This window comes from Genypterus blacodes, unplaced genomic scaffold (assembly GCF_046128005.1).
Source record: "Genypterus blacodes isolate CSIRO-AG114 ecotype Tasmania unplaced genomic scaffold, CSIRO-AGI_Gbla_v1 ptg000053l_1, whole genome shotgun sequence".
NCBI lineage: Eukaryota > Metazoa > Chordata > Actinopteri > Ophidiiformes > Ophidiidae > Genypterus > Genypterus blacodes.
In genome coordinates, this window is record NW_027466865.1 from 5,646,895 (window position 1) to 5,668,543 (window position 21,649).

Below are 21,649 nucleotides of genomic sequence, written 5' to 3' on the forward strand. Positions count from 1 at the left end.
TGAGCATAATATACATCTGACTTTCGGACACGTTAATTACAGTGTGAAGAAGAATGTGCAGAATCGGGATGGAGTATTGGCACACAGCATTTTGGAACGAGTGGGTAAACACAACCGAAGGAAAGCTTTTCTGTGGCAATATCAATTTGAGACATTCAAATATATACAGCAAAAGATTGAAAGGATCATCACCTTCTCCAGCTGCCTTTTATAAATATAAATAAAACATCACAGTAATTATGTCTAGCACGATACAACAGACAAGAGACAGAAGGCTACAGTATGTCAGGGCTTTTACATGTAGACTGAACAGTAGATACAATGGAGGAGGTTAATTGGATTTCATCTCAGTGTTTGTACTTACACGTGGTTTAAGGCTTTGCTTGGCAAAATTGTACGTCGTCTTACAGATATTATATCGGTTTCAGTTCTTAATAAGCTGCCAGAGACTATAAATTATTTTCAAGCATCCTTTTCCAGATAATTCCCAGTTTACTCAAGGAATTCAATGTAAATTGTACTCTTAACAGCACAGAAGAGGCCAGAATACAGACTTTGACTTTGAGTTCTTCAGCAGGCATGCAGATGTCCATCGACGGCTTAATAAACCAAGTTAGTGCTTTTGGGCAGTTCTAAAGCAAAGCGATTGGCTTGCTGTTGCTTGGTGTACCCATGTACTGGGAGGACAGGGGGTCCTGGGAGGTGTAGGAGGCGTACAGGCCCGTCACATGCATGTCTGACAGGTTTGCTCCGCTGGAAGCAGAAGAGAGGTTGGCCGTTCCCAGGTCACAGTCTGATAGTCGGAGCGGTGAGTTACTGAAGGTACCCAGTGCATCCAAGTTAAAGCTGTCGTCCTTCATTTCCTCCCATAGATTACCTGAGGAAATTAAATGTTTAGTTTCTTCTTGTAATACAATCTTACCAACACATAAATTTGTCATCTATCAAATAAATGAACAGGCTTAAAGCTGAAAAACCCATTTACCTTGAAGGGCAAAGTCCATGATACTAGGATCCAGTGCATCCACCTCTGAGTGCGTATCACTGTGCACACTGTAGAAATCATTTGTAAGTTTGCCGGGGTGATGGGTGAGGGGACTGTGGGAAAGGTCGGGGATTATATGGAGAGGCGGTGTCTGGGCTGGGGCGGGGGACATAGGAGCCAAGCGGGCCTGGGCCTGGAGCTGGGCCTGGAGCTGGTGGTGCTGGTGGTGCTGGTGCTGGTGCATGGGTAAACACGGCAGGGACAGTGTGACGATAGGCTGGGGCTGCATCTGGGTTGGGACAGGCAGCGGCAGGCCAGCGGGACAGCTGGGCAGCCGTGTTATGCCTGGCTCCATATTCTTGCGTCTGCAGCTCTCTGGGCGGTCTGTGATTAGTTTGTCCAACTCATCTGCAGGAAACAGAGCAGATATCAGTCTTGGTTTTCATTTTGGATGACATGGAAACTGTCAACTACAAAGGCAGCAGCCTGTAAGATTGGAGTGAATGACCTGAATGTCTCTGTCATCACATTTCATCTGCTAAACCCCAGACATGAGTCCATTTTTTGGACACAAAGCTTTTTCCCAAATCAGATTCTACCAGGAAGCACTACGGAGACAATACACTGTATTCTTCACAGACCACTCAATTTAAGGAGTCCTATCTGGATGTAATGAGGATTCCAGCAGATTCTACCAAAAAGTTACATACTTTATATTCTTGGTGACTGGGCATCAAACCTTAAACATTTAAGCACTGACCAGGGTTAGCCATGCTGCGGCGGATGGCTGGAAGGTCCTTGCGTTTCCACTTCTGCATCTCTTCCTCCATTTTGTCAATTTTGGCAGGGTTCAGCGCCCATAGGCATCCCTTCCGGGATGAGCTGCTCGTCTTGTTCTCTACTTTTTCGAAACATTTGTTCAGGGAGAGGTTGTGTCTGACTGAGTTTTTCCATCCATCTGGAGCAGTCTGTTGAGGGATAAAGAGATATAATCATTCATGTTCTTTACAGGCATCATTTCTTGTATGTTAAATATTCAAGCAATCTAGAATATATCTTTACCTTGAAGTATGGAAAATGTTCCTTCATAAAGCTATATATCTCGCTTACTGGGAGGCTGCCAGTTTTGCTGTTCTTCAGAGCCATGGCGATCAAACAGCTGAAGAGAATTCAGCAGAACACATCATTATTATTAGAATGCAGTTTTTTCTCAGCAGTGTGAGTAAATCTGGGTTAATCAGGTCACAAGGGGCATATTAATATTATTCATTTATTTGATGCAAATAAATGGGCACTGACCTATAGGAGTAGATTGGCTTGGGGAAAGACTTGGGCTGCAGATCCTGGTCTTGTGGAGCCAGGCGAGGTTGTGTAAACAGACTTTGGTTGTTGAAGGAGACATTGGTATAAAGCCCACCGGTTGAACACTGTAACAGACAGGTAAGGATAACAATAACTTAAGTTTTCCTATTTCACCGTTGATAAAATCAGACTTTTCATTAGCTCAGCTATTGTCCCATACAGAAAAGAGTGAGGTACCTGTTGTCCGGTTTGGGTTAGAGAGTACACCTGCTGCGGTGTAGGCTGGTAGACTGAGGCAGGGCCCTGGTACCCTGGAGAGGGCAGGCCATTCGTAGAGAACGGAGACAGCTGTGAAAAACAATCAGCATCAAACAATATGCACATAATACACCATAAAACTACAGAATTTCTTGCAAAGCTGTTAATACTCACGCTTCCGCTATGGGCATTGATGATGCTGATACCCAGAGGGCTGTGCTGCATGTTGCTCTGCAGGTGGAGCATGGACCCCTGCGCTGCTGTCATTGTCACGTTGTTTAGTTGAGCTTTGAGGAGGAACAGCAAGACTATTTTAGTTTCAAGGGAGGTTCACCAAACAACACAAGAAGCCTACTTTTCCTCTTGCTACAGTGCTACAATGTAGCCAATCAGGTAGAGTCTCATGCTGTGGTGAACGATGCACCAAAGATTACATATGGAAATCTCAAAAACAACCTGCAGCTTTCCTGTGATGTCATAGAGGGTGTGAACAAGGGCTGCAGTGTGTTTGTGGAAAGTGACAGACTGGTTTGTGAGTTTAACACAATGGACAAGATATAAAAAAATATCTACCCATACGCATTAGTTGTTGCCATGGTTGCTATCTATGGTTGTGGATTTGAAGTGCTGCAGTTCAAGAGCCACTCAGACTTTTACCTCTTCACAATGATGAAAAATACTTAAACTGGAACCTGAATCGACTATTGATGTCGATGTCACGTTATGGAGGAATTTTTGGGACATTGATTACTTGTATTAAACTAAGTGTGTCAATCAATCACCTACAGTAGAATTTAAGATTTACTAATTGGTTTAGAGAAATTTCTGAAATCAAAACGAAACTATCCAACACTGACTAGGAGAATCATTTTCATTAGCCTCTGTCTCTTGTTGTCTATTTGCAGAGCCCCAAAAACCCAGCGATCCTGGTTTATCCAATCAGAGATCCGATGGGTTTTTTGAACGTTGCTCTGTCCCCTCCTTGTCATCTCACCTGTCTGCTGCTCCAACAAACTGCCTGGGGACGGCCCGTTACTGTGGCCTCGGCTATCAGCCATCTGCTGTAGTCGGGGTACATCCACAGAGGTGAGCCATGACAGAGACTGCAGGTCCCCTGGGAGGTCCTCCTCCCTCAGTTGGGAGGGGTCTGTGGTCAGAAGCCTTTGAGAGGGAGCAAGAGGGGGGGTTAACACGGCTGTCATATAGACTACAAGTGGAATTTAAATCTAAACACTCCATATAATGTTTTCTTCTTCAAAGTTAAAACTACAGTAATGAGCCTGAACCAGAGAGGAAACACAGATGAAAGCTTTTCACCGCGCCCCTGTATTATCCATGCAAGGATCTGACATAAGAAGATTAACTACAAGTGTTATTTAGCGGTGACAGTTTTAATCAACAAAGAAGGAGTTAAACAAGTTTTCCATTCAGAGTAAATAATCTGGCGAGATGTTTTGTTTAGTTTAGTTTTTTCAGGAAAGGAACCCTGATCTTTTTTTGTCTGTTGTTTTTTACCTTCCCTGATTTTCTGCCAAGAATAAATAGCAAATCTAATACAGCAAATTATGTGTTAGAGACATTTCTTGCAAGAACATTTTATCCTAAATTCATATCAAATTGTGTGCAATAAACTGGATTAAATGAGTCATTTTGGTTTAACCAGTACAGGACCAGGGCCGTCTTTCATGCCGTGAGCCTGGAAGCAAACGAAAGAAAAGAGAGGAATCCTCTTGAATCCTCTCCACACTTACTATGGGAGGGTTTAGTAATTGGAGTTGCTATGACAACACATACTGTTCAGTTACTTTGTGGGGTTCTAGACAGTGTAGAAACACACCCCCTCCCTGCACTCACACGCACACACACACACACAAAATCTCCTAATAAAAAATCAACCCTGTGTCAGGTGACCACAGTCTGGTCTTAACCATTGGCTGAATCATAAGTAAACAACGCATGAGATCGTTTGAAACATGGGACAGCAGCACATGTTACCCGCAACAGTTGGCCTTGTCTATTGAAAAATGATCACCTATTGTGTCCCAAACGACAAATCTGCCCAGTGGCACGTGGCTCCATTGTCTTCCCCAGACCCTTCCTTGATTGTCTGTGCCGTTTCTTTTCTTTGCCCGGCCCTTGCATTAATCTGTTGGAATGACAGCCCTCACATAAGAGGGACAAATAGGATGCCATCTGCTTCCCTGTCCCTTTCCAGCCCCTATCCACACACCCGCCCCAATCCCCAGCAGACCCCCGCCCCCCTAATAGGGAAATCAAGCAAGGCGAAGGGCCAGAGGGGGTGCAAATGGAGTTCGAGGTCAGGGCTCGGTGCTTACTCAGGCTACACACTGCATAAATGACATCAGGGCTCCTTGGAATCATAACATGTCCTCAAACACTTTGCATGCACGGTGGGTCATCATCCTCTTGATGCAGACAGGTGGCATTGTGAAGTTTAACACCACGCACACAACGACAATATGGCAGCTTGAACTTTGAAGTTCTTTTGACAGACTCTCGTTCTTTATCTCGTTCTCTCTGTTTGTCTACAACAAAGCCCAGTGAGTTTTGTGTCACTTCTGGCTAGATTAGTGTGCACATCTGCAATATATGACCAACCGACTGGTGAATGAAACATATATATACTGTAGGTAAAATTAGAGAGAACATGTTTCCTTTTTCCCAAATTGGACAAATGTAGATGCACATATACTAAAACTGAATCTAAACTATGAATTTGCTATAGCTGGTCTACAGCTTGTTGTTTTTGTCAAATCAAACACTTTTATTCATTAGAAATGTAAAGCACCCAAAAAAACTCTCCAGAATACATAGAATCCCACACATTTGGTTGATTCCCACTTCTCCTCCTCTCTCACTCCCCACAGCATAATTGCTCGCTGATGCAAAGCATGTTGAGCTGGTGTTCCTATATACCAGCCATTAGTCACAAAAACCTTCCCAGAGGTCCAACAACACTAAATATTGGACCCCCTGCATCCTTCACTCCCTCCTTCTCTCCCTCCTTTTCTAATTGGGAGACACTTGTTCATACTGGTGACCCAGAGCGCCCTGTCTCCCCCTGAGCCGGCAGGCCAAGAGGCTCAGGCTCTCCGTGTGCCGACAGCGGGAGTGTAAACAGAGCTGATGGTTTCTGACAGATCCATTCAGACTGAAAATCATTTATTCTTCAGGTTTTTCTTTCTCCTTTTTCATGCAACCTCCCATACACAAAAAGAGCTGTCCATCTACTTTTAGATTAAACATAGCAGAGTTAGACAATTTGTTCCATGACACTTTGGGAAACACCTTTAGGGGCTTGACTAACACAAATGCGCCTTTTATCTATTGAGGCATTTCAGTTTTGTTCCTGAGTGTTTTTGATGAAATGCAACAAAAAAGTAAAGTGGTGTTCAGTTCCATTGAAGATTTAAGTCTCCAATAAAGCCAAATGCAGCACAGTTCAGGGATCTTACCTGTAGTCTTGAGGAGATGGATGATGTCCAGCATTCTCAATTATTCCTGACATCCTGGATGTGATTCCACCTTCTATCATTATCTGGGATATTTGTTACCGCTGAAATGAAACAAATGAAATAAACTCTCTGTAGGACATACTCTTCAAAATTAAATAAACAGCCTTTGTAGAAGTATATCTTAAAATATTCACAATTCCTTTCATCTATTAAATTGTGTCTATTGACATTTTGTGGATCAGCATCACTCTAAAAATGGTCTTTAAAAAGCAATGAATATGAATCAAAATAGAACAGAATTTAAGGTTAAGTGAAAACAAGAATAAAAATACAAAATTTAAATTGTAGTAATAATAATAATGAAAATGTAGATTTTGGAAAATGCATCCGTTTGTGTTGTTTGACTGACTGTTCACCATTTTCACTCTATTTACTTTCTGTAATTTCATAGAAATGCATATAATAACTTTATAATAGCCAACATTGCATCGGGTTTGATGTTGAGTTCAAGTGTTTACATAACACTCACAGCCTAGAGTTAAAACGGCTTATCACTTAGCTCCAGCATAAAAGCCCCAAAATCGTATAAATAAGTTGCCATCATCATAAAATGTAACAAACTGAGACAGATCATCATGCTGAAAGAGAGAAAAAATAAAACTATCACCTGTTTTGGATGATACTGAAGAAAGTGTGAGCCGGTCGTGAGTCCCTGTACTGTATTTGACTGCTGCACTTGTTTCTCCAAAACCGTTTTTAAATTTCCCTCTCTGGATCCGTCCAGCGCGCTGTCATGCGCAGTGAGGACCTGAGCGGATCTCCCAGCCGCCTGAGGGGCAGGATCCCATGAGTTTGACAGCTGCTGTGAACGTAGCGCCTGTTACCCTCACACGCAACATCCACGCTCCACACACACAGACGTGATCATTCGGCAGCGATGACGAATTTGAAATTTTCTCTCAATTTCTGTGTTTGTGTGTCCCGGTGTGCTGTCGCGGTGGCTCCTCCGCTGTATCCAATAAAAAGCACAACAAGGTTTGTTCCTTTCAAACTCTGGCCAAACTCCATCCGGACATGTATCCCTCTTTTAGGATTCTAAGTGAAGAAATCGGTGCGTTATTGATCGCTTCCTTATCTGTCTGAACTCTTCCTGGTTGCCCTTGTTGCTCCGGCAGCAGGTGCACCTGCCTCTTAAAGCACAAAATACGTCCGTTCCTGGCCTATAATCTGCCCAGGTTATTGACGAAATAACGAAAAATATTGAAAAGAATAGAATAAAAGAATGAAATAGTAAACGACCGTGCACGATAAAGCTACAACAAATACGTTCTAGCAAAATAAAAATAAACAAAAAACGACGAATGATCATGAAATATCCACGTTGCTCCACTATGCTTGTGCCTTTGCGTTATTCCAACAAGCTCCCTCTGGCAGCTCGAAGGCGCTGTGAGTCGCTGCTTGTGGTGGCATCTGTGTATGAGAGTGGGAACTTTTTTTTAGGGAAGTGCTTGCAGATAATTTGCTTCCCGCCGCTGTGGCCGCGTCCTGCTCCTCTCAGCAGTGGGAAAAAGAGCCGGGGAGGCGCGTAAGGGAGGGCCAGTGGGCCGGTGGGCTGCGGCGGGAGGCAGGCAGGCAGGCAAGCAGGCAGGAAGGCAGGAGGGCCACAGAGCGTGACAACACAGCCACGCTGGAGACCCGTCTTGGGTGGTAACAAGCCAGGAAAGGAATTGTTACTTTGTGGCCAAATTACTCTCAAACAGAAGTTGAACACAGTGTTTTTAACTCTATCGTTCCACAGAGTTGTGCAAAATCAGAGTTATAGATGTATTTTGACTTTATACTGAATCATCTACACGGGATGGTTTATCGGGACGCGCCCTTTAATTGCGGTGTAACTTCAATTTAATGGAGGTGAACGAAAAGCGCCATTGAAGGCCACTCTAGGCATTATACTTCTGACTGAACCCATTTCACTTCCACGTGTGATGGCCTGCATTCAGGCAACCGCAGATGTCCTCATGTGGGTTCCAGGAGGGCTACAAACTGGGGATCAGATACATTACAAAATAACTAACTTCCCCTTATGTCGTCCTACTTTTTTTCCCCAATTTTTAACTCAAGAGTGAGACTGACCATGGGCTCTGGCAGCAGGTTTGATTGGAAACCCATTTGGAATTGAAAACTGCGGCCGGAAATTAAAGGGGGATTCCTCAAAGTCTGCAGGGAGACGGGCCATGACAGCAGTGTATCAGCCCCATGGGACCCTGCAGATGGTAAATCGCTCTGTCACAATAGACACAATCAATGATTACATGCATGAACGTAACGGACAAAAACAAGACCGTCCTCACTCAGCAGGTCCTGCGGGTCCTAGAGTCCGCGGGGTTTAGGATCTCTCGGTATGGGGTACTGTCAGTGTGTGAGAGATGATGATGTTGATGATGAGGATGATTACATTATGGCCACAGACTATAGCTGTGCAGGGGCTGGACAAAATGACTAACATGTTGCAATTACATGTAAGCAGCTTTCAAAGAGAGATGTTTTTGGATTTTTATCAATCATCTCCTATAACGTACATTTTGATTTGTGTTGAAAATCTGCATTTAGATTTTTGTTTTATACAAACTATGTAGGAATTCCACCTGAGCAAATAATTTCTGCTGGAATAAATGCTGCTCCAGTCATACCATTTGTTATTGGGTCGCAAAAAATCCAAACAATATCAAGGTAATATTTCTCAGCCAGTGTTGGTTAGTGTTCGTTTGTGATTAAAGCTCCTTTCAGCTTTTGCAGTTTTCCAGTGTTTGGTATAATGTACTGGTAAAACATCATAGATAGATAGATAGATAGATAGATAGATAGATAGATAGATAGATGATAGATAGATAGATAGATAGATAGATAGATAGATAGATAGATAGATAGATAGATAGATAGATAGATAGATGGCAACATGTGTACACAAATGGTCACAGGTTAATTGCATTGACCTGCAAGGCAATTTACAGTACTTGACCTGCCCATGTGTGCTGTGTTCTGGAGGGACTTGGTGCCAAGAATGTGTCTGAGCATAGGAAGACTCCCTGGGGCTCAGGAACACTGACTGATAGCATTCCCCTCCTGTGCTTCTTCAGGAGTAATGGGGAAACAATGGAATCAGTGGCCGAGGGTTGGCCTGTGATTGTAGCCTGTGTTTTGGTCTTGCAAGGAGTATTTACTCAAAACAAATCAACCCCTCTGAGAACGAGGTCAGTACACCCTTTAAATCTCCTCTACAGGCAGAGACAAGTTGTCCCTCAAACCTGCATGTCACCCAGAGTGACCCTCTGGCTGGACAGAGGAAGCTGCTGTCAGCCATGCTTAGCTGAGATGCAGCATCAGTGTCCTGCCAAAGTCTTTGCTTTCGCAACAAAGCTTTAACCTGATCGCAGCACAGTGTCCAGAGTGTCAGGCATCAGGATGCCCGGTCAAAGGCCACTAAAGCAGATGTCTTACAAACTGTTACCGTGATCTCACGTCAGTGTACACATGCTGCGTTGAAGTGAGGATGGGAAATGTTTTCATGTTTTCTCATTTTGGTCTCATTTTGTGATTACTTCACAGCTTTTTTTTGAGTAAAATGGATCTTGAGAAGGTAAACTTGACTTTTTCTACTGTTGCTGATGTTGTCACAGTGAAGTCTCAGCATTAGAGATCTTAAAATGTCACCAGCAGGGCTAGATACAATCAGAGGGAAGTGGCAAAATGTTCATTAAAGTTTGTGTAGTGTAGACTTTAGCTGCAGCAGATGGTTTTATCCACCGACTACATTGATCCATCAAAAATGGCCTCTGATCAGGTGTCAGGATTTCTCTTAGAAACAGAGAAGTCCGGCTCACGACAGATCGCTGGACTTGATAGTTGTAGGATGAGAGTTTGACACAATTCTATAGTCTGGAAGGATCACAGAAAACCCCATTCTGAAGGTTTTGAGAGGTCAATGGCGTTGACCTCTGAGTGACCTGTGTCAACACCAAAGCTAGTAGTCTGTGGCAAGGTCAGTGCTTTTAAGTTGGCCAAAGGGTAAAGATAGAGCAAAAGTCCTCCTCTTTCTCACCACTGATTAAGCGTAAAAGAGCCCCTTCTCCAAAAGGCTCACCCTAAACCTTTATATGGCACAGCAGGCACATGTTGCATAGCACTAGCACACCCCTCACACTGTTTGTGTCTTTGCTTTAATGTGTAGAACATAAAATATCGGAAAGTGTCTAACAGAACAATAAATTGATTACAAGAGAGATTTAATCATGTTTTAAATATTTCTTGGTGCTCAAAGATGACAGAAATGGGTGCAAAATGGTGTCCAGCGTAGAGCACAAGTTCACTTTATTGACCCAACAGCTACTGGCCCCATCATTCGTCACACCACTCTGAAAAATTAGAATAATGAACTATGAAAGAAGGGGCAACCCGAAAAAAGGGATGGGGGAAGAATGAATGTCTTTGGGAAAATAGAAATTGGATAGGAAGAGAGAGTGACATAAAGGGAGGGAAACATAGAAATGGAGACAAAATGAGAAGGCGAGAGAGGGGTGGGGCAGTTTTGGTGTGATGTGAATGTTATCATCAGTTCTCATTCTCAGCATGGAATCTATAATGGGAAAATCAACCTCTCTGACTCCTGTGTAATTGGATTTGCCGGGTCTCGTGCTGAATCAGAGCCCAGTGGGTAGCTCAAAGCTTGTTAAGATTGGACAAGCATTGCTGGGCCCGCGGAGAGGTGGGGTGACGGGTAGCCTTGAGGTAGCTGTGACGACTTTTCAGGAGTGCAGAGGGAATAATTCAGATAAGTTGAACACTCAACTGATCATTCATTCTGACCAATTGACTGAAAGCTTTCAGAAGAATCCAGAAAATGAAGAGTGAAGTCTGATCTTTTCCTACATTTAGGTCAGCGGAACAGGGAAAAAGGACACCTGTGTTTCAGGGTGGGGGAGTGTGTGTGTGTGTGTGTGTGTTGTGGTTACCAGGTTACAGAGGTAAACACGTAACCACTCCCACCCAGTCTCTTCAAACAGGGTTAATTTACAAAAATGTATTGTCATATTTGGCACACACAAGATCTTTTTTAAGATGAGTCCTCACCCATAAGTTCAAACTGAAATTGCATTGTCATTAATATCTCCAAATCGGTTTCAGTATTAGTACAACCATTGATTTATTTTTCAATTTTCAAATATTCTATGACTGCCACACACATGTCTACCTTTTCAGCACCACTTGTGGAAGACAGTGAACGTTATTGTCATTTAGAGACTTCCAGCGCGTTGTGATTTTGAAAGAGTTGACCTTTGACATTTGGATGCAACTGTAAGACTTAGTAGTCAAGATTACTGATATCTGATCGACCTTTCAATCCATGCAAGACATTCTCAGGCATTAGACTGGGCATCAAACCAATAGACTCAGGCTGCTTCACAGAATAATGGTAATGACTTGGCTCCATTATCCGGCGCGATAAAGCAGTCAGTGGTTAGTTGGTAATGTATCCGTCCGATCAATGATCAGTAACCAGACCTAGACTGCACTAAAGTGGAGAGGGAGGCTAAGGGTTTTTTGGTTGTCCATGGTGGTGTAATAGAGCTTAGAGAGAGAAAGAGAGAGAGAGAGAGGGAGGAGAGGTAAAGGGGGGATGGTTGGATTGGTGTGGATTGGATCTTGTTTCTCTATCGTTATGTTACACTCAGTAGAGCAGTAGATACCCAGGTAAGCACTGAATAAGATCTCTCTGTCCCTCCACCTCCTACCACATAAATGATTAAGCACTCGGCCTGCGGTGCCCTGATCCTGGGTCAGGATGCTGTGGAGGAGCACACATGTACGTGCACAGGCCTCCACAGAGCATCATCAACACCTTTACCTCTAACAGCTGCAAACTGGATGTATGAGCTACCAGGCGAACCAGGGCAGAGGATAATCAATGTGTTATCTATGATACAGACTGGACTTTTTTTTGCCAACTAATTGTCAACAATCCAGTGTTTACAGGTTCACTGATCGTCTCCATGCAAGCAGACACAGGCGGACATTCTGAAGGTTTTGCCACTTTGGATCCTCGCTTGAGAGTTGTCATTTGACAGCAGAATAACAACGTCTGAAATGCAGGTTTGATTCTTGATCTTCCTCGCTTCTTCTGTGTCATGAACTCTATTATGCGCTTGCCTCCAGACTTGAAGTTTTGTTGAATTTCTTATTGAAAGTAGAATGTAGCTTTGCACCAATAAGCTTTGACAGCTAAGCAGATGGTATGGATATTTCTTTGGGTGTCGGCAAAATGAGAGTGTTGTAGTGTCTCTAGGAGTTGCTGTGTCATATGAGGACTTTGGGATGAAGTAAAGTAGAACCTTCTTAAGAGGGAGATAAACTTTCCGGTTAGTTGGCTGAAGAGCTGTGTGTCTTCCTAGCAGCTCCCCCCCCCGCCCACTTCTCCTTCTTCTCTAGGCCTGGTGATGTCACTCTGACACTCTAGACCAAGATGAGGGACAATCTCTTAATTAAAATACAATTGGTTGTACTCGAGCTTTTGAGACAACGCAACTGATCACACAATGGCTTAGTGGATAAATTACATAATCAGTCTTTCCATTCAACATCAGATTTGGTTGTTGATTGTTTAATTAGAGGTTTTGTGTTAGATAAAGCCTCAGAGTTAAGACATGCATGAGAGGTCACATGTGGTCATTGCTTGCTTTGACTCACCCTTTCTTATCATCCTGGACTAAAAACGCCCATTCACTGTTCAGTGCAGACAGGCGATATAGATTTACTATACCCTGTGTGATTAGCAACACTATTCCATGCTGTAGCAGACAACTTTCTCATAATACCTGCAGGACACCAAGGTAACACTGAATGGAAAACAACAAACAAAGCACAGCACGGCTTTAGATTCTAGCACTGTACTGAATAAAAACCTAAAACATTAGCATTAGTATCACCAGTCATTAATCCTTCTCTTGACAGGAGCTTATCCGTCCATGTTATTACTTGTAACACTGTATGGCAGATCCCTAAGTCACGCTGTCCCAGCATATTGTCTGCTTGTGCTGCCTTGAGAAAAGTTTGTTCCCATGAAGAAAGGGGGTGTCACAGATACCCCACACCAGCACCACCACCATCACATCGCCAGATTGATTCTGACGTCCCAAAAAGGGTTCCTTCAATGATATTGTTCACCTGTCGTATTGGCTTAAAGTGGGTGGGGGGTGTTATGGGAAGGGGGTCGGATGAGGGTTATTGGTGGGGACACGGGGTGAGGGTTATTGTTAAGGAGAGGGGTGAGAGCATTGGGGGTGCATGGCTGACAGGTGGAAAAAAAACACTCATCTGACTAGCCTCCTCAGTCCTGCCATGGGGCCCCATGTGAGCAAAGTAATGAAGTCCAAATTACAGCACAGGATTGCTTAGAACAAGCCTCTATTGTTCACTCTCGGGGCACACTAAATGAGTGTCACAGCAAGCAGCGGGGCACAGACCGTTACTGCACTATTTAGTCTTTCCCGTTGTCTCAAGACGGCCTCGTTTCAGAGGTTCTCAGATCAGACAAATACTGCACCCCTCCCGCCCCTCCTTCGCCTTCACCCTTCCTCTGTACAACCGAGCACCCCCCCCCGCCAACTCCTCACCCCGAAATAGGCCAAATCTCCTCTATTGTGTTTCGACTGCCTAGTGTGAAATTCACTGTGACGTTAAATGTTTTCTAATGAATAATTACTGAATGGATATGCAGGGGGAATATGTGTAATGGATTGTAGACTGCATTTTAAAAACGTCTTTTTTGTCTCTGCTCCGTGGTATTTACAGGACAAAAACACTTGGCCTTTCTCAGAAGAAATGAGGGCCATGGGCGGAGGATAGAGGCGGGGGAGGGTGTGTGTGTGTGTGTGCGTGTGTGTGTGTGTGTGTGTGTGTGTGTGTGTGCGGGGGTGGGGTGGGGGGCGAAGGGCTTTGTGTCAATTAGATCCAAAGGATTATCTTTTTTAATGTTTTTACAGAGAGTGTTGAGAATCAAAGGACTTCTGCTTCCAAAGGAGACAGAAAAAATAGAAAACCAACAAAAGCTGTGAGAACCTTTGGTCTAAGTGTTGGTGCTGAGAATGCAAAACAGACTGGAGGAATTTTCCCACTATGCTTCTTAATGTGCCGCTGTTTTAGGGTCTCCAGTTGCATTTGCTCAGTGTGCTGTGTTTGGTTGGTGCATCAGCTCCAGTGAACTATGGGCGGCCAGCCAAGGTCCCTTTGCGCTCTGTAGCGATCATTAGCTTCTGTCTGTTCGTCTGCACAATCACAAGGCTTTGCTTCAAAGCCACATACGACCTCCAGACCTTTTATTTCAATGGAACTAACAGGGACCATGTTTGTGCTTTTTCTGGTTCCCTTTTCAGCACCGTCCTCCCCCATGGAGACATTTATTCAAACATTCATTTATCTAGTAGCATTTGTCAAAATACATAGCTGAGAATTTAGAATATCATAGCACTTGCTGCACTTCTTATTATACATTTTGTACAGGTTTGCTTTCACCAAACATACACATTTGTAAATTGTGTATTTGACAAATGAAACACAAAGTACTGAATGTGTTATGTATTTTACTGTGTAGAATTATAGAAATCTACAGAGACTGTATTCAGCCTTGTGAAAGTTACGTTGTCTCCCTACTACTCACTGTATTTTGTTTACCATGGTTTCTGTAACATCAGCGTCAACTGGACTTGGAAGGTGCCTTGGTTGCCAGGGACCGGGTTGGCATCCAGGACTTTGTACTCCTGGATGAGACCACAGAAACGGCCTTCCTCAGCAACCTGAAGAAACGCTTCAAAGAAGATCTCATCTATGTGAGTCAGAAATACATAAAAGAAATTAAACCCTGATTTCCAAACATATTTAACTCTTTAAAAAAAAGTGACATCTTTTTATTCATTCTTGCAGACCTACATTGGCACTTTGTTAGTGTCTCTCAACCCCTATAAAGGGCTGGATATATACAATAATAGCCAGATGGAGCTCTACATGGGTGTCAACTTTTTTGAGCTGCCACCACATATGTGAGTGTATACACTGTATCAAAATGATCAATATTTGTATAGGTGTATGGATAGGTATGTGTGCGTGTCCTGTAGGCACACACACACACACACACACACACACACACACACACAGCATGAATAATGAAATGCTCTTGCTCTAACCTGACTTTCTCCATTTCACAAAGTTTCACCTGTGAAATACTGTGACTTCTCTTACAGCTACGCGTTGGCAGACAATGCCTACCAAACCATGCTGACAGAGTACAACAACCACTTTATCCTCATCTCCGGTGAGAGTGGAGCAGGGAAGACTGAGGCCTCCAAGAAGATTCTGCAGTATTACGCTGTCAGCTGCCCGAGCACCACTCTGCTTAATTCAGTCAGAGACAAGATGCTCATGTCTAACCCTGTCCTAGAGGTCTGATGGCTGCTACAGAACTGTCATAGAATTTCAAAGTGCATCTTGCCTCTTGCCAAGTACACTCAACATTTCTCTGTGTGATGGGTTTGTGTTTCTCTGCAGGCTTTTGGAAATGCCAAAACATTGAAAAATGACAATTCAAGTCGATTCGGGAAATACATGGACATCCAGTTTGACAGCCAGGTAAGCCTCAGGGGCCAGATTCACTCCAGTCTTAGCTTAAGATAGATCTTAGTAAGTGAATAAATTAATCAGGATATGTGGTTACAAATATAATATAAAGTATGGCCTCCCTAGCTACAGTAACAGCACCTCTGTGGCTGTGGTTGGGTGTAAATCTGGCCACTGGACCATATAGGGTATATTCTTTCTGCAAGTTGTAGAGCTGCTGTCTTTAGGATCATGATGCCCATAGGGGGATGCAGTCGGAGGCCACATCCTGAACTACCTGTTAGAGAAGTCAAGGGTGGTCCATCAGAATCACGGGGAGAGGAACTTCCACATCTTCTACCAGCTCGTGGACGGGGGGGAGGACAACCTGCTGCAGCGACTCGGCCTGGAGAGAGGCAGCCAGCATCATTACTATCTGACACAAGTATGTGCAGCTCTGGGTGCCTGATCTTAGCTCCAATGAAAACGCTGAATTGCACTGACTTTGTCTGTTACTTTGTTTACTCTACAACAGGGAGATTGTGCCACTGTGCCCTCCATTAATGACAAAAATGACTGGAAGACGGTTAAAAATGCACTGCAAGTTATTGACATTGAAGAGAATATCATTAATGTAAGTTCAATGAGCCTCTGATTTAAACAGATTGTTCTTATCAGCTATTTTTGTAACATCTTCAGACTTTTTTTGTGCAGAACTTGTTTGAGATCATCGCTAGTGTTCTTCACTTGGGGAATGTTCAGTTCCACCCTAACAGTACAGGCCATGCCATCCTGAACAACACCACAGAGCTGCGTTGGGTCTCTACTGTGAGCTCATAGTATCAATGATTCTTCAGATGTGTATGAAACATGTTAATTATCGATCATGATATGTACGAATTTCCCTCTGCAGCTACTAGGAGTGGATGCTGATAGACTTCATGAGGGACTAACATACAGGAAGATTGAAGCCAGTAAAGATCAGGTATTTTCTTCAGATATTCTGCTGTTGCCTTATTGTATCTTATTGTAACATGCTGCCATGTTTCCGCAATGCAAAGGTCCTAAGCCCTTTCACCATCGATCACGCCGTTTATGTCAGAGACGCTCTGGCCAAAGCCATCTATGGTCGGACCTTCACCTGGCTGGTCAACAGGATCAATGACTCCATGGAGAATAAGGTGACTGCTGTACTCCTGTGTGACTGATAATCTGAGACAGTAGTGGTTCCTATAAAGTATGTGGACTTTGAATCATGTTGGCATTATCTTACCAGGACGCTTCAAAGAAGACTGTAATAGGCCTTCTGGACATATACGGCTTTGAGGTTTTTTATGTAAACAGGTCAGCAGTAACCTTTTCTACACAATGTTGATTATTTGATGACGACTCTTACATAGGCTATACAAATTTCACAATAATAGATCATGTTTTTCTTTTCCTCCCACATTTGTGCTTTTTCCTTTCAGTTTTGAGCAGTTCTGTATAAACTACTGCAATGAGAAGCTGCAGCAGCTTTTTATTCAGCTGACACTGAAGGCTGAGCAGGACGAGTACGAAGCGGAAGATATTGAGGTAATACTTTCAATTTTCAAACTTCTGAGTGTTTGGTGCTGAATAGAGAGTATTTCATCATTCATATTCTGCAGTGGGAGCCGGTGCAATTCTTCAACAATAAGATCATCTGTGACCTAGTAGAAGAGAAACATCGAGGCATCATATCATTACTGGTGAGCGCCACTGGCACTGAAACCTTTAAACCCGGCCAGATGTTCTTCTATGAGACTGTGATCAGTGCTGATGATTGTTACTCTGTAGGATGAGGAGTGTCTCAGACCAGGAGATGCCACAGATCTCACCTTCCTGGAGAGACTAGAGGAGAAGATGGGAAATCACCCTCATTTTGTCACGTGAGCTGATTGAACACGCAATTGAAAAACATGGCATCTGGTGTTAAATTATGTGTTTTAAAATACACTTAGCAGTTTTAAAGAGCCGACAATATGGCAAGAGGACACATGTATCACATCTTCATTTTCTACCTGTTCATCATTATGAATTGTTTACATCAGAGCTGTAGCTCCCATTGAGGTCACTGCGGTCATGACCTCAATAGTTTGGGGGGAAATTTGTGTTTTAGCTATCTGAGGATTATGGCCATCATGAATTGGAATAAAGTGCTAAATGACCAATTAAAATGAGGAAAAATCCCTATATTTACTGAATTTTAAATGCGCTCTTTAAATGCACTCTGAATTTAAATGATTTTTAAAATCCTACTCTCCTCAGCAATCCCCTCATCAACATTCTGCTGACTGGCAGCTTGTGAGTGAGCTGATACAGGCGGGGGTTTAGGATTCATCGTCTCACTCTTCATCCTTCTGTCTCTCTCCACCTCTTTGACTGCAGGCACAAACTGGCTGACAAAATGACACGTAAGACTCTGGAGAGGGGAGATTTCCGTCTCTTGCATTATGCCGGGGAGGTCACCTACTGTGTTGTGGGTAAAAGAAACCACAATCTCAGGATCTGTTACTTGGCCCAGAAACATCTAAACCTTATTATTTTTAAATGACAAATTGCTGTATGTCTCCCCTTTTTAGGTTTCCTGGACAAAAATAATGATCTGTTGTATAGAAACATAAAAGATGTAAGTTGACAAGTTTGTGACTTTAGATGATGTGAGACAAGGAAAAGGGGAGAGACTCTTTCCAACATTAACCACTGTGAACACAATACAGGAGTGAAATACAAGATATTTGCCAATGATGTTTACCTACAAACTTCATGATAATCTGCTATCCCACCTTTTTCGCAGCTGATACGTCACTCGAAAAACGCCATAATCCTAGAGTGCTTCTCCACTGTGGATTCAGAGAGCAGACGGAGACCAGAAACAGTGAGAGCTTGCACTGTTTAACCCCAACAACCTCCCCCACACACACACACACACATACACAGACACTTTCTTACCAACAGAGCTACAAAACTGATAAAAGTCATGCCGAAGTGTTGTATCTTTTGTTTCTTTGACATCTTTTAGGTTGCACACTGAAACAAAACAGTCTTAAATGTTAGACATGTGTATTTGACAGATGAGCTGTTAGGGATTATGACCCTCAGGCTGTGTTTGCAGGTGGCGACCCAGTTTAAGAACAGCCTGCTGAAGCTGACAGATATCCTCATGGCTAAAGAGGCCTGGTACATACGCTGTCTCAAATCCAACGAGTCCAAGCAGCCAGGTAGTCCATTAGAGAGGACACATGGATATTGTGGTTGCAGGTGAAATGTTTCATTTTTTTGCCAACATCACACCCCCTGTCTTTCTCTCTATTTCTCACTCACACACATATACACACACACACACAGGGCAATTTGACGAAGCCCTGATCAGGCACCAAGTGAAGTACCTGGGTCTGATGGAGCACCTCAGGGTCAGGCGTGCCGGGTTTGCTTACAGGCGCAAATATGAGACCTTCTTAAAGCGGTAAGAACATGACAGCGGCCCTTAAGTCTTCATGCCCACCCTTGATTTCTAGATTAAAAAGCTCATTTCAGTCGTTCTTTCCCAGTCCGTGCTAACCGAATCTGAGGTTTTTCTTTGTTGCTCTTTAAAGGTATAAACCCTTGTGTCCAGCCACCTGGCCACACTGGAGAGGACTGCCTATGGATGGAGTGGAAGTACTGGTTCAGCACCTTGGCTACATGCCAGATGAGTACAAAATGGGACGGTGAGGACAAGACTTCTGAAATCGTCCTTTTTTAGTCACCATGTAAGGTAGCCTAATTGCAAACAATAATAATTATCCTTTTGTCATAGGACCAAAATATTCATCAGACACCCGAGGACACTGTTTGCTACAGAGGATGCATTTGAGAAATGTAAACATCAACTCGGTGAGTGGAAATCATGTGCAAATGATATTCAGTCATTATTGTTTGCACTGTGACTTAATATGGAACTCTGACCTTTTAGCAACAAAGCTCCAGGCCAAATACAAAGGATACAAGGCAAAAGGAGAATTCAGGAAACAGAAAGAAGCTGGTAAATGCTGCAATTTGTGATATAAATTCAGTGAGCGTGTTTAATATGCGAGTACAGTAATATGCGACCCGTTCTATCATGCTTTCCACCCTCAGCAACTAAGATTGAAACATGCTGGAGAGGAGTTGCGGCTCGGAAGGAGAGAGAGAAAAGAGCCTGGGCTGTCAAAGTTATCAAGAAGTAAGAGAGAAGATGAAACGCATACAATATCAAAAGGACAAAGTTCTTCTCCTGGCTACAGTTACATTTTTACAAACGCATACAACAACTCTTTCAGGTTTATCAAAGGATACATGAACAGAGGGGAAGCAAAAACTACAGATAACTCCGAATATCTAGCGTTTGTGAGGCAGAGTTACCTGAACAGGCTTAAAAACAGCCTGCCAAAAACGGTTCTGGATAAAACCACCTGGTTAAAACCACCGACTGTGATGACTGAGGTAAAAACACACATCAGATCCATCGCAAATCACTTCTTATGGCCCGTCCCTAGCACTCATCAGTCAAACGCCTTTGTTCTGTAGGCGTCTGTGATGCTGCGGAAGATTCACACCAGAGTCATGGTTCGGAAGTATGTGAGAGGAGTCACTCCACAGAGAAAAGCACAGGTAACACATGGATGTCAGACACATGTCATGAGAACAGATCATCACGTGCTTTGCTTGGATCAGCTTCTTCTCTTCTGCCCGTCAGCTTGAACTGAAGGCTATCACGAGTGCCATCTTCAAAGGCAAAAAAGACAATTATCCACAAAGTGTTGCTCAACCTTTTATAGCCACCAGAATCAGTGAGTGCACGCACGCACACACGCAAACACACGCACACACACACTATTACTCACAATGGTGTTGACTGTTTGACACATGTTTAACAGCGTGTGCCATTTCCAGGTGAACAAGATATACACGTTAAAGTGCAGCAGTTGATTCGCAACGAGCAAATCAAGGTAATTAAATGTGTAGATAGACAAAGGACAGCCATCTTTAGGTGTAATATACTGTAACAAACAGTGTTGTATCATCTGTTCCTGCAGTACAGTGTCCCAGCGATAAAGTACGACGGAAAAGGTTTCAAACCAAGACCACGGCAGCTCATCCTCACAAAGGCTGCTGCCTATCTGGTAGAAGAAGCCAAAATAAGAGAGAAAGTGTTGTACACATCTCTCAAAGGTCAGGCTGCTGAGATCGTGCAGCACATTTTGTCACCTGTCTTGTGTGTGTCAATGTTTTCATGGACTAAAAGCATCTTATTGGTTTATTTCAGGTATTTCAGTCAGTAACTTGACTGATGGAATCATTGTATTCCACATATTGAGTGCGGATCCTAAAGAGAAGAAGGTATTTGAATTCATACTAAGCAGAAGAACTTGAGGATTGTTGTTGTCTTTCTTTAATTAATATAGTGTAAATGCCTACATCCCCAAACCCTAAACTACAGAGAAAACATGTTTGTCAAAAACAGAAGGGATCATGCGGTGCGATGTGATCATGTGACTGTTTCAGGGGGATATGGTGATACAGTGTGAACACTTATTTGAGTTCTTGACCAAACTTAGCACCATTGCTAACAAACAGAGCACCATCAAAGTGATTCAGGGCAGGTGAGTTTGTCTTTAAGTATGAAATGTAACATTTAGAATAGGTATGTGCACTTTCTAAGACTTTGGGTTGGGTTAATGTTTATTCCCAGCATCAAGTTTGAAATCCAGGCTGGGAAAGAGAGCGCTGTGGACTTCAGCACCGGCCATGAGCCCCTGGTGTACAAGGCAAAGAACGGACACCTCACAGTGGTGAGTTAGTGTGAGCGACTGTGTCCTTGTTGTTGTATGGTGATGACACAATTTAACATTTTTGTTGCTGCAGGTTGCCACTCGGTTGCAGGCACGGTAATGTGGAGCTGAAGCATAGATGCTGAATTAACCTGAGGAGGATTAACGTGGCT

The 21,649-nt window shown here is 43.3% G+C and overlaps 2 protein-coding genes across 2 annotated transcripts; one reads left to right on the top strand and one right to left on the bottom strand.

Moving 5' to 3' along the window:
* foxn4 (forkhead box N4) lies at window positions 1-7,111 on the bottom strand. Its single transcript, XM_076150978.1, has 10 exons — window positions 6,689-7,111; window positions 6,022-6,122; window positions 3,540-3,706; window positions 2,720-2,832; window positions 2,525-2,635; window positions 2,285-2,412; window positions 2,048-2,144; window positions 1,746-1,953; window positions 986-1,393; window positions 1-877 (listed from the first exon to the last, which is right to left on the bottom strand). Exons 2-10 carry the CDS (start codon window positions 6,099-6,101, stop codon window positions 633-635), a joined length of 1,557 nt encoding a protein of 518 aa, XP_076007093.1. The 5' UTR covers window positions 6,102-6,122; window positions 6,689-7,111; the 3' UTR covers window positions 1-632.
* A 1,226-nt stretch (window positions 7,112-8,337) lies between these two features.
* Window positions 8,338-21,597, top strand: myo1ha (myosin IHa). The gene is made up of 32 exons (XM_076151131.1): window positions 8,338-8,427; window positions 14,766-14,900; window positions 14,995-15,110; window positions 15,312-15,510; window positions 15,616-15,696; window positions 15,929-16,108; window positions 16,199-16,297; window positions 16,378-16,491; window positions 16,577-16,648; window positions 16,725-16,844; window positions 16,940-17,007; window positions 17,133-17,238; window positions 17,313-17,393; window positions 17,482-17,573; window positions 18,073-18,167; window positions 18,267-18,313; window positions 18,482-18,562; window positions 18,800-18,905; window positions 19,033-19,150; window positions 19,281-19,394; window positions 19,484-19,560; window positions 19,640-19,708; window positions 19,804-19,888; window positions 19,986-20,148; window positions 20,233-20,316; window positions 20,402-20,495; window positions 20,599-20,654; window positions 20,742-20,877; window positions 20,972-21,045; window positions 21,211-21,308; window positions 21,398-21,497; window positions 21,571-21,597. The coding sequence occupies exons 1-32, from the start codon at window positions 8,338-8,340 to the stop codon at window positions 21,595-21,597; spliced, it is 3,177 nt and encodes a 1,058-aa protein (XP_076007246.1).
* The last annotated feature ends 52 nt before the right edge of the window (window positions 21,598-21,649 follow it).